The following is a 10,741-nucleotide window of genomic DNA, read 5'->3' as shown; positions in this document are numbered from 1 at the left end:
TATANANANATANATATATATATATATANANATANANATATAGTAGTATATATAGTATANANATANATATATATATANANATANATANANANAGAGAGAGAGAGAGAGAGAGAGGAAGAGAATATTTTTATAATTTTTATGTTTAATTGTATACATCAAAAAATTTTTATATTTAATAATTTATTTTTTGTACTCAATTATATATATTATATATATTTCTTGATATGTGTCACCAATATCTCAATTGTATTAGATTATGTATAATATAATATAATATAGATACAGGGAATAAAATACACGATATATTTGAATATTATATAATGCTTTTATTAGCTAGCTTATTTTCATACTGTTACATACATTCACTAGCATATCTCGATCACATTTTCTCACTATATATAATAAGTGCATATTTACATCGGTGATTGCTCGATTGTCTTATTCATTGTCCATTATCCTATGGCATTTATATTTACATTTGCTAAGCTTATAATACACACAGTCCCTTAACAATCTTTGATTTTTTTCTCCTTAAAAATAATCGCGCGATCGTAAGGCCATTCTTTAGAAAAGTCGAGGCATTCTACTCTCATTTGTTAGATTTTTTTCAAAAATATACAAATTTTGTGTAAAAAATTATTAGAAAGACAGCGAAAATATTCGCAAAATATCGCATAATAAGTATTAATTAATATTAAGTTTTTGCATGCTTCGATTATAATCAACCACAAAAAAAAGATTAGATAATAATAACATTTTTCATTAAAATATATATATATATATAAAATTAGGAATTTGAAAAAAATTAATGCATTCCGGCGTATTGCGCATTTGGCAGTGTTAATAAATTAATTATTACAATTATCGGCAAGTATAACACGAGTGAATAAATGAAACCTATTATGACGCAGACAGGCGGCAATATAATTTGCATTTTTAGTCGATTTAAAATAAACTATTGTGCATTATTTAAAACGACGTTAATAAGTACCATATGTCCCGTCAAGCGAGTACTCAGAAATATCACATAATGTCTATTTGCAGAAACATTAACGTTTCTTCAAAATCGTTAATGCATTCCCTTAGACCGCTACGATTTTACTAGGATCCACTTTAACTCGAATAAACATGGTATCGTCTTTGACGAAGTGTCGTTTCTTTACCATTTCATGAGAAACAAATCTTGGGAAACCGAAACCAAGAGAGTCTGGTTCACGACTCGGCCGTTGAAAGTTCTTCCATGTCGGGTCTGGTATGAAGCTTTCTACGATGTTGCAAGCCTTTTCCGCGATGACTGTCTGATCGAACATTGTGAACGATACGCTGTGCGAGAATGGCCATCGCAGAAGCGCATCATACTCGCCAGGTAGGATTTTTATGTATATCGATATATGACTGCCCTCTCCGGTCCCGTTTCCGTTTAAAAAGATGGAAGCCTATAAAATCGAAAAATCTTTTTAGCGAATTAATTTAACATTTAATCTTTTAATGCCAACTAACCAGACAACATAAATATATTTTTAAAATGCCCGACACAGAAAATCCGCAATTCAGTCTTAAGGAAACGAAATTCTATTCTGTATACTTATTTATTTATGCTTTTAATTACTCTGAAAAATATAATATATGAGATTGAGTGACTACATTTTTATTATATAAATCTTGTAATAATTTTTATAATAGATCTCTTTTAATACTTCATTTAAAGCTTTGTCTCATTAATTGCAATGATATAAATTTGATGAAATATATAATTTACTTTTATATATTATATATGTAAATAATACTGTCAGTATTAACAAATACTGGCAATATTACTGATCATGTGTGTGTGATTAATGAATTGATGTAGAATACTGATGGAGAACTGGATTTTTATTTTCGTGCATCAGTATCGTTTTATTAGAATTCATGTCACATTATGTCACAATAAATAATGTACGTAAAACTAAAATGAAATATATTATCAATAATATTGATTGTGTTGTAAAAATACTAAAAATATTAATGTATACTATCAGTATTACTGTTCAGTATTACTGACCGTGTAGAGTCATCTTGAAGCAGAGTATCGTACAATTTTTATTACGCTTTTAAGATGCAGCAACAAGAGAGTAGACACCAAACGAAAATCGAGTCAAAAATTGATTATTGATATATTTACATATGTAACGTACCTGTAATTTGTATCCGTATTGACTAGTATAAAAAGGTGGACTGACAAGCTCCATCCCTTCCTTCGCTTTTGCTTCCGACATCTTGGCGGCATAATCCGTAATTTTCCATATAAGCGTGCCCGTGTAATTTAACGATAGCTTGCTAATCGCTGATTTCAAGCTAGTAATTTGATGTTGTTGTTTCGTCACCAAACTGCACATGAGACTTAGATGCATCTTTGCGGATTCCTCCAGATGTTTGTCTAACGAGAATCTATTTCCCTGTTACAGAAAAATCATGATGTAACATCTTTTGGACTAGAATTAAAATATTAAATGAAAGAATAAGTATCGTTTAAGCAAATTAACAAATTATAAATATTTTAAATTCTCAAATCACTTCAATTATAACAAATATAGACAGTCGTTACTGTCTATATTAAAATTAAAGGTAGAATCCAACAGGGCGAATGAGAGTACAGCGCAGTTATTTGTACGCAAAATAATAAAGTAATATTTTTACTCTTTTATTCTAAAATTTACAATGTCATTCAAATAAATTGTACGTTTCGATTCACTTTGGAGTTTTCAGCATTGAATTACGAAATTAGTGTGTACATCCTCTACATGTCAAATTGAGCATCAACAAATTGTAGATTTAACTAATTTTGTAATTCAAAACTGAGAAGGCCTTCAAAGTAAATCAAAAAGTACAATTTATTTGGATGCCATCGTAAATTTGAGAATAAAAGAATAAAATTATTATTTTATTTTTTTCGTACTGATAATTGCGCTGTACTCTCATTTATCCTGTTAAATTTTACTTTTGATTTTAAATTCTCAAAGTTAGGAAAATTTGTATTTACTTCATCGAATCAATCGATCAATTAATTTGTTTTTTTATTATTCATTCTTTATTTCTCAATCTCGGAAAAGAGAAAAGCGCAAATTTTTCCGAAGAAAATTTAAAGTCATATACAGAAAAAAATTAAAGTATGTGAAGTAAATCTTTTATTTCTTATTAAATATTCAATTATATTTCAGAGTGATGTTAAGATATTTATGTGATATATATAAAAGACTAAAAAGAGACTCGAATCTCTTCGTATCAATTTCTCATTCTAAACCTCGAGTATTGTATTTCGTAGAAATAAACCTGTTTCAATTTTTAAATTTATTTACCTTTTTATTATAAGCAGACATAAGCTATGACATGCGAAAAAATAATACCTTGAAGCGGCAACCAGCGTCCTTGAACGTGCAAGAAAGCAGATGCGTGGTGCAATGATCCTTCAGGTGAACCTCGAGATCCTCTCGGGGTAGCACCGCGGTTTCGCAACGATGAGGACATGCTACTGGGAATCGACCGCATTTCGCGTGATGAGCGCCGAGCGTATCGAAAACGAATTCTTTGTTACAGTAACGACAGGCGACTAGTCTTTTGGCACACTCTCCCAGCTTGTGTTGGCCGAGGTGTCGCCTTTGCACCTTCATACCACACTTGTTTTCGCAATAAAGAGGCTCGTAACCGCATGTCCCCGTGTGTTTCTGCAAACATTATGTTTTTACAATTATCTTCTGGAACCAATAATTCTTAAAAAAATGTCTAATGGAAGTAACAAATTTAAAAAAAAGAATCCGGTTTATATTTAATAAAATTAATTAAATTTATCGAAGTTACAAATATTTGAAATTACAGAAACAAACAACTAAAATAAGACTTGTGCGTGCTTAAGCGAATGAAATATCAAGTAAAAGAGGTAAAACTAGCAAAGCAATAATATTCAATTAAATATTTAAAATAATGATATAATGACATAATTTCATTATATAATTATTATTTTGAATAAATATATACCTCTAAAGTGTGTCCGGTAAATTCTTTGGCACAAAAGTCGCAACGAGCTCTACGCTGAGCGCAGGTATACTTCAGATGATCCTCCATGAGTACGCGAGGTATCATCGCTCCGCATTTATTGCCGCAAGGAATCGCATCGTGTTTACACGTATTCAGGTGCGCCTGCGATAAGAACAACATCTAAATTTAGTTGGTCCATCGAGACACAATTCTCATTCTGTAATACCGAGCATTCTTTTACGATGACTTTACCTTCAACTTCCTCAGCTCGTCCGACCATTTGCAACCGTCCTTGTGATGTATGCAGTATACGATGGAGCCCATTATTGCCTTTTCTGCCTCCGTGTCTTGGAAGTTCTGAAAAAGACCGAGACAAAGATGTTATTTACCTTCGTCTGTTTGCTGTTTGCTGAAACATAAAACGTAAAACAGTTGGTGCGCCATATACCGTAACTCGAAATTTAAACATCTGGATTTTTATTAATAGAATTCATACTTTTCAGAGAATCTTTTTAGCAAAGTTCCGTTACCTTAGGATCCTTTTTCCTCAAAATACTTGAAATAATATTTTATTTTTTATTCTTAAAATATGTTAAAACTTATAAAACTTATAAAACTTATAAGAAAGTTAAAGTGTAATTTTAATTAACTTTTAATTTAATTACTTGAAGTTTTTCCATTCAATAAAAGAACATAATGCATAATATTGTTTATAAATAAATTTCAATAAATCTTTGCCACAAATTAACGAGAATTATTTATTAATGATTTAAAAATGATTTCACTTGAATTGCAAACTGGAAGGACTCTTTATTTTGAATTGTTCGTGCAATTTGTTTAAATTGCAGTTTATTTGATCTGTGATAATCGGAAAATTATTTTTCAGGATATCACCGGCTGGGCTATTTTTCGAAATATCAAAGTGATAATACAGAATGTAGCGCCATGGGAGATAATGTCTCATGCAGAGAACCATGTGGGAGATACAAGCCAGGAATACTTTAAACCCATTGTTGTGTTGTTCAAGCGATTGCATCATTGATGTACATAATCTAAAGTGTTTTCAAACTTATTTTCGCAAATAGACCAATGTAAAATATATTTTATTTTTATTATCATAAGATTCCCATATACCACAAATGTCCAAGAGACATTTCTGAAGAACATTCTGAGAATATCCTAAAGTACCAAGAACATTCGCAGAATTATCTCTGAGATAAAGTATGCTGTATGTATGGATTGTAACATTTGTTTAGCCAGAATACGTAAAAATTTGGAAATTTATAATATGTTATACAATAAGTATAATACAATAAGTATAATTCAATATAATTGTTCGTTAATTATTTATTTTTTAGTTTTAAAAAGATAGAAAATTGCCAAAAGATAAAAAATATTTTGATTATGTCAAAGTGATAGACAATTGTGAAAAATAATTAACAAAACATTGATATACGTACATTACTAAAAATTTTAGTTATATTTCTCTCTCTCTCTCTCTCTTTCTCTCTGCTTTTTTTTTCTATCTTTCTATTGGACTTATTTGTCAAAATTATTTTCTTGGACAGCACATCAGTTCAGGAAAAGGAATCGTAAGATCCGATCAACCATTCGTATACAAATCCGGTGTATATAAATGCGTGTGCGAACACGCTCGAAGGTGCTTGGAAGTTGAAACCTGTATGACCGGCAAGGTCGAGGAACCTAACGCAACCAGCCTAGCGGTGAGATATAAACAGAAAAGAAATGAAAGGGACAAACCTACCTTCTCCCTTTCAAGATCGCTTTCGAATGCTTTATATCGAACGCTTCAAAATTGTATTGTATTTGGAACCCTTTAAAAAAAAGAAGAATCGGAAACATGATATACATACATGAAAAAAAATCAAAGAACCTGAGATACTTGTCACGTACGAAGTAAATCGATACAAAGCGAAGAATAAATCATAGCATTCGAATATATCATATAAAGATTTTCATATCATTATATGAAATTACATTAATAAATAAAGAAACCGACAAGATTTCATATTAAAAAAGGAGATAAAGTTATTAATACAATAATAATAATAATAACAATAATAATAATAATAATAATAAATATAACTCTAAAGTTTCTGCTCTATTAACTCATCTATTGTTCCCTCCTCGGAGCTCTTTTTGCATCGTACTAGGTTTCCGATATTAGAATACTGGGCACCGCAGGTAAGCATGACGTTACGGTAAAGTAACGGACAATCGATCTTCGCATGTTCTACTTATTCTTCATGCCTTGCAGCGTCGAAATATGTTCGATGTTAAATATTCACTGTCATTGCCATCATAAACGATCAATAGTAAGCGTAATTTACGCAGCATGATTTGTCTCTTGCCTGACCTCAACGAACCAGACGCATTTTAGATCGAGATCCATATATAGAATCTATAGAATAACAAGCGCATCTTGATGTAATATTCCTGATTTAGGTTGCATAATAACATTTATTATTTCATATTATTCTATTTTTAAAAAATTAATCCGATTGCTGTTTGATGACAACATTCTCAGGTATTCTGCTTATCGTCTGTTTTGATGTGACTCCACTGCAAAATGGATTCGATGATGTAAATGGTATAAAAATTATACCTTACATTCTCCTTGACGACATCAAGATATTCCCACGAATCGACTGTTGCGAACTCGCACTCCATTCGAATAACCGTCTACCTCTTTTCGCATCCAACGACCTTGGTGAATGGTCAAAAATTAACATACGACGCGACATGCGTTTGATCTCCGCCTCCTCGCTTCCAAAAACAGTCGAATCTTAAATCATATCGAGGTGATAAAAAAATGAGTCGATTTAACTATTCAAAGCACACTAATTATGACGCAAAACCGTTCTTTCAATTCCTTCCTGTTCTGAACACGCATAGGAATTTTATTGTTGCTCGAGAAACCGTTAGTTCACAAATTATTAATTGTTAATAAATTAATGTTTTCGATCTTATTTAGCTTTAAAATGTATACATTATTCATAGATAGAGTTAAATATTGATATAAAAAGAGCTTAATGTGATGTAAACAGGTGATGTAAACAATTACATAATTCATGACACTTTCTGAATTTTTATACTTCTCAGAAATGTTTCAAATTCCTATATCTCACATAATTTTATATTATCCTATTCTTTATATATTCTTTATTTTTGTTATTTGGCTTCTTTTTTTTTCTAAAAGAGATACAATTCCATACATCGCAAATCTCCCAGGGACATCCTGAAGGGAGTTTCAGAGAACGTATGTCCTCTGAGAAAATTTCTCATAAAGTATATGCTATATAAAATCTCTTTATACATTCCGTTCTTCAATATATACAGGAAAGATTTTCAAATAGACTCGTGCTCAACGATACAATTTATATAAATTACACTAATTGTGAGAAAAATAATTTTTAGTATTTGTGATTATAATTATATCATAATCACAGTTATTACTGTTATAATGTTAGTAATAATAATTTTACTTATAGTTCTATAAAAAAATATATATAGTTGACACTCAAAATGACTATATTGTATATATATTATACACATATATAAAAATGCAATTATCATAATTTAATTGTAAGTTATAGTTACTTTCAATACCAACTACATGTATTTTATGATATAAAGCTGTGTAAATATAATTATTATTTATACTAATATTATAGCCATCATAATTGTGATATTATGTAATTATAATCACAAATACCAAAAACTTTCCTCTCAGTGTAGGTCAATTCGTGAAGAAAAATCAGAATAATTTTTTATTTCAATATTTCTTCCACGTGTGCATGCGGAATCTACAGACAATTGTATGCAGAACTGTTTCAGAAAAAGTGTAAATGGAGAAGGCAAGATGAGATGTGTCCATTTGCGTCACTAAAGTTGGTGATTGTTTACGTTAGCCTTAGCGGGTTTTGCGTGCGATATAGAATGCTCGCAAACGGATGGAGGTTCACGGTTTCCCCTCGCAGAGCGAGTTGCCACGGAGCGTAACGTTCTCGTTCACTCGAACGATGGAGTTCATCGTCGTGGAATGCACGGCGAGGAACAATGCGCGAGGAAGAGGAGGAGAACGCGAAGCCGCGCCACTTCCGGCGTAGACCAACCGGAGAATGCCACTGTCGTCATTGTCATCGTCGTCGTCGTCGTCGTCGTCGTGGGAAGAGCGGGGACGAGAAACGAAGAATAGCCGAGAGCTTTTAATATACCACACCGTAATTATGTTGCTCGTTGGACTAAACGTAACCATCGTTCGGCGTTATCTCACATTCTCGCATTCCTGAGCAGCGGAGGATGACACTAGGGAACCACAAAAGGTTGCGACAATTGCGGATGTGCGCGTTCTCTCTTAGATTTGAAATGCACGTTCGCAGCTGAAGAGTGAAGACTAATACACCATCAAGCATATCAGGGGGTCTAAGAAACTTCTCCCTAGAACGCGAAAATATATCTTCCCACTTTCTAAAGCCTTATTAAATTCGCTAATCTGCGTTATACAACGATTGTATCTTACTGCTCATACATTTCAACATAATAGAAGAAAAAGAACAGTGTATTGTATTCAGAACTTAGAAATAATTTCGAATAAGATTTTTTCCGATGAAGATCTGCAGACATAATTTGAAATTTGATATTTATCTATATAGTAGAAAATATAACTTTGAATTTGACTAGCATGTTAGATTCAGTCTTTAATTAAAGAATCGATGATAAATAATCTTTTTTCAATTTTTTAAAATATAAAATTAGAGAAAAGATTATGGCATTGAAATTAATATCATTAAAATTAACAATATAAAGAAACGGCTCAGATGATTACAAATCAATTATGAAAAATATTGTTAATTTTTAACGCAAACAACAGTTTGAAGTTCAAACTCTGAGACCTCAGAGAAATTTTTTTAGACGAAGATGAGAGAAAAGGTATTTGCCTCGAAATTAACATTTTTAATCATTCATTAATTTTTTATGAACAAGAATTTAAAGATGAAGTTCAAACTCTGAAGTCTCAGAGAATTCTTTCGTCGAAAATGAGAGAAAAGGTTGTTGTTTTGAAAGTAACACTTTTAATTATTCATTAATTTTTTACACGAACAAGAGTTTCAAGATGAAGTTCGAACTCCAAGATTTCAGAGAAATTTTTTTTGACAAAAATGAGAGAAAAAATTGGTGCCTTGAAACAAATACTTTTAATTATTTATTAATTTTTTACACGAACAAAAAGTTCGAAGTTAAAGCTCAAATTCGAAGGTTTTTGAGAATTTTTCATTTTGTTAAGGTGCTGCATTTGCTAACATCAGTTAACTCCAATTTAATATATATATTCTTTTCAGAATCCGGGATCCGGAAATTGCGGTAAGTAAGTCAATTATGAAACACACTCGGGTGTGTTTCTTTTAACCGAATACTTCGCGTCACCGTCTCGATCATCGGATCGAGAAGAAGCAACGGGAGGAGAGGTCGAACGACTTCGGAAGCAGTCGAGGCCATCTGTTACGCTTGGTTCCCACGCTTCCGCTGCCCGCCGGTCGTGCCTTACAGCTAATATTTTATTCCAGTGAGATAGCACCGGGTGCTCATGCACGAAATTCTACGAATCATATAGAAGCACGAAGAAAAATCCCCGTCGTCGTCGTCATCGTTGGCGCAGCATCTGGCGACAATACCGAAACGCGACTGTCAAGAAGAACCGTTCTCCTGGCGCGGGATTCTTGCAACGCAATCTTGGAGTCAACGGTCTCGACGGGATCACCGTAAACTTATATTCCCGATGTCTTCGCCGGAAATGATGTTGATATATATAGGAAACCAACGTTTCCGTTGATTTAACCGCAATTTAATCTCTAACGGATCTCTCTTTTTCTTTTTCCTTGCGTATTATAGTTTACATTATCATGGAGTCATTATAGTTTACATTACATTACAAAAATGACATAACAGAAAGAATAAAATTCAATGAAATGAAGACAAATTGATTATCAAACAATATTCACACAAATTATTATAAATATATCGTTTTTTTTTTATAATCAAGCAGTTGTCTAGAAATATGTTAGATATTTCGGATTAAGAAAGCATTGTTATTGTCCTGTTACTTTACGAGTGATTAATAAAAAGCTAAAAAAGAAGGAAAAATAAGGCAAAAAAATTAAAAAATAAAAAATAAAAAATAAAAAGAAATGTATCAAACCTCATCGGTAATTATAGGCGCTTTGTCCATGGTGTCGTTGATTGGGCTGGGCGGTGACGTGGGGCTAGCACTGGGGCTTACGTGGAAAACCTTGGACTCCTTGGCGGGTCTTTGAGGTGACACCCTCGCCGGAAAGCTTAGGGTCTTGGTCCACTGCGACAGACCGCGCACCATCTTCAATGTTAAAGGCACTAACGTCACTCGCGCAACCGAGATGACTCGGGTTCACCATTCAATTTCGCGACTCGCGAAAGAGGGACATGGCTTGTCCCTGTTTCCTATATTTAAATCGCGTTCCCACGGTCCCGAGTAATTCGCACTTTTTATTCGCGATCGTTTCCTGAGAAATCTCGTGACTCAGGCCGTTTCGAGTGTCGCGGTCGTGACACTCGACAGGAAGTTATCTGTTCGTATACGATACAATCCGACTTGACTTCAAGTAAACCTCAAGAAACTTGCCAAATGTGAACGCTTAAGTAAACGATAGTACTCCTCTCGGCTCAGTAA

General features: G+C 32.6%; 1 protein-coding gene across 1 annotated transcript; it reads right to left on the bottom strand.

Moving 5' to 3' along the window:
* Nucleotides 1-1,082: 1,082 nt before the first annotated feature.
* Nucleotides 1,083-10,408, bottom strand: LOC105627101 (TNF receptor-associated factor 4). The gene is made up of 6 exons (XM_012208383.1): nucleotides 10,235-10,408; nucleotides 4,267-4,371; nucleotides 4,015-4,176; nucleotides 3,387-3,704; nucleotides 2,178-2,438; nucleotides 1,083-1,436 (listed from the first exon to the last, which is right to left on the bottom strand). The coding sequence occupies exons 1-6, from the start codon at nucleotides 10,406-10,408 to the stop codon at nucleotides 1,083-1,085; spliced, it is 1,374 nt and encodes a 457-aa protein (XP_012063773.1).
* Nucleotides 10,409-10,741: the final 333 nt, after the last annotated feature.

Source organism: Atta cephalotes (assembly GCF_000143395.1).
Source record: "Atta cephalotes unplaced genomic scaffold scaffold00008, whole genome shotgun sequence".
NCBI classification, from domain to species: domain Eukaryota; kingdom Metazoa; phylum Arthropoda; class Insecta; order Hymenoptera; family Formicidae; genus Atta; species Atta cephalotes.
This window is presented reverse-complemented; position numbering and strand designations above follow the sequence as displayed.